The sequence below is a fragment of the Lucilia cuprina genome, unplaced genomic scaffold, assembly GCF_022045245.1.
Source record: "Lucilia cuprina isolate Lc7/37 unplaced genomic scaffold, ASM2204524v1 Scaffold_4116, whole genome shotgun sequence".
NCBI lineage: Eukaryota > Metazoa > Arthropoda > Insecta > Diptera > Calliphoridae > Lucilia > Lucilia cuprina.
Window position 1 is genome coordinate 1 of NW_025809059.1, and position 1,963 is coordinate 1,963.

Below are 1,963 nucleotides of genomic sequence, written 5' to 3' on the forward strand. Positions count from 1 at the left end.
ACTATAGACTAGACTATAGACTAGACTATAGACTAGACTATAGTCTAGACTATAGACTAGACTATAGACTAGACTATAGACTAGACTATAGTCTAGACTATAGACTAGTCTAGACTATACTATACTGTACTGTACACAAGTAAGTACTTTTGTCAAAGTCTAATGATTAAATATTTACTAACGTCTTTTTTGCTAGGAATGTTAGTGTTTTATGAATATTATTTATTTTTGTATATAGATATTGTTATTGTGATTGAAAAACTTTTTATAACCAATATAGTAATTGATAGTTTCAATATTGTATCAATAGATGGCGTCGTTTTTTCATTATATTGGTGCAAGTTTACATTTCAAATGTACCGAAAATAATAACAATGTAAAAATAATCGCACAGTTTTTTATTTATATTGTTTTTAGAGTAGCGACTTACATTGGATTTGGCTTGCTATTTTATAAAATATCAAATATATTAAATTAATATTATAAATAAGAATCAAATTATTTCAGTGTTATAGCACGTTTTCGGCGAATCATGAATATAATTATTTTATGCGAATAATTCCAGCCACCAAATGAATGCCAGAAACAACCATTTGCAACATCATAATAATTACCACTTCGATATATTCCAGTGGGATTTCTAAAAGTAATAAAATATTATTAGAATCTAATTATAAAAAATCTAAAAATTTCTTTTATAATATTTACGAATAACCACAAGCATTAAACCAAAAACCACTCTTGCGATACTCAGCGCAATGTCTAGAATCTATATCATTATCCTTGTCATATGTACTAAAACTGGCGCCTAATTGTTTCTCTAGGCTATCTCCAGCTGTACCGAAATAATCACCCAGTGATTTTAACTTATATTTTTCACTTGCATCACCAATAACGAAATTACTGTAACGAGCAAATTTCGCAATTCCTTCAAAATTTTCAATATATACATTCAACTCTTGTGGTCCATAATAATTTGTGAGGGCATATAGACGCTCTAAACCCAGCCAGTACTCATCGGCAACGTTACCGAAACCTTTCACATAATCGTCCCAATTACGATAAAAATTCTCTTTACCATTAAAACGAGTCAAAATATAAATCCATTCACCATCATAGTTATCGTAATCGCAATAAACCGTGAAAGTCTGATTGCTATAGCGAAAATCAGTTATCTGATAAATACCACTGGTACGGGTACATTTAGTAGCTTCAGCACATGAGCTAGGCGGTATTAGATTTGTGGTACAATGTTTGGGCATGCTATCAAAACGTATATCAAATATGGCTCGAGAAGTTTTAGGTGAGTTTTCGCAGGTTTCTTTTTTGTCCATCATAGATGAATATCTGGAAATTAAAAATCGAATAAATAGAATTTGAAGCAGAGAAATGATGTATGTTGAACTAACCTGTCGCTCATTATATCTAGGCGTGTATTAATTATTTGTTGATTTTGTTTAATATTTTCAATTTGTCCAAATAAGTGTAGATATACCTCATCTAAATTAGAGTTCACACAAACCTTAAAATATAAGAGTTTATGGGGGATTTTATCAACTTGCAAAAAAAACAAGTTAGTTAGTTAGTTGGATGGATTAAATAGGAGAATGTAAACTTATTCTGTAAAAATAAAGAAGTTTATGGAGTTTTCACCAAAGGGCTTTAAAAGGAGGAATATATGTATGTATTCCTGTATTATACGAAAACCACATAAAAACCGAAATTTGAAAATCTGCTTTCGTTACGATAGTCTGCAGAGAAAACACTTAAACTAAACTTAGTATATCACAATATGTCTCGAGAAAGTCATGGAATGAGAATATGACACTCATTCTGTTCGCACTAGTTCAGTTCCAGTTCAGTTCTAGTTCAGTTCTACTTCTGTTCTAGTTCAGTTCTAGTTCAGTTCTAGTTCAGTTCTAGTTCAGTTCTAGTTCAGTTCTAGTTCAGTTCTAGTTCAGTT

At 30.7% G+C, this 1,963-nt stretch overlaps 1 protein-coding gene across 1 annotated transcript; it reads right to left on the reverse strand.

The window, feature by feature from the left end:
- Nucleotides 1–427: 427 nt before the first annotated feature.
- Nucleotides 428–1,555, reverse strand: LOC111689785 (angiopoietin-related protein 2-like). Its single transcript, XM_046956017.1, has 3 exons — nt 1,410–1,555; nt 709–1,347; nt 428–640 (listed from the first exon to the last, which is right to left on the reverse strand). The coding sequence occupies exons 1-3, from the start codon at nt 1,418–1,420 to the stop codon at nt 499–501; spliced, it is 792 nt and encodes a 263-aa protein (XP_046811973.1). The 5' UTR covers nt 1,421–1,555; the 3' UTR covers nt 428–498.
- Nucleotides 1,556–1,963: the final 408 nt, after the last annotated feature.

Coding starts and splice junctions, on each gene's coding strand:
- LOC111689785 (XM_046956017.1), bottom strand. Junction 641..708: donor TTTAATGCTTGTGGTTATTC/GTAAATATTATA, acceptor TATTACTTTTAG/AAATCCCACTGGAATATATC.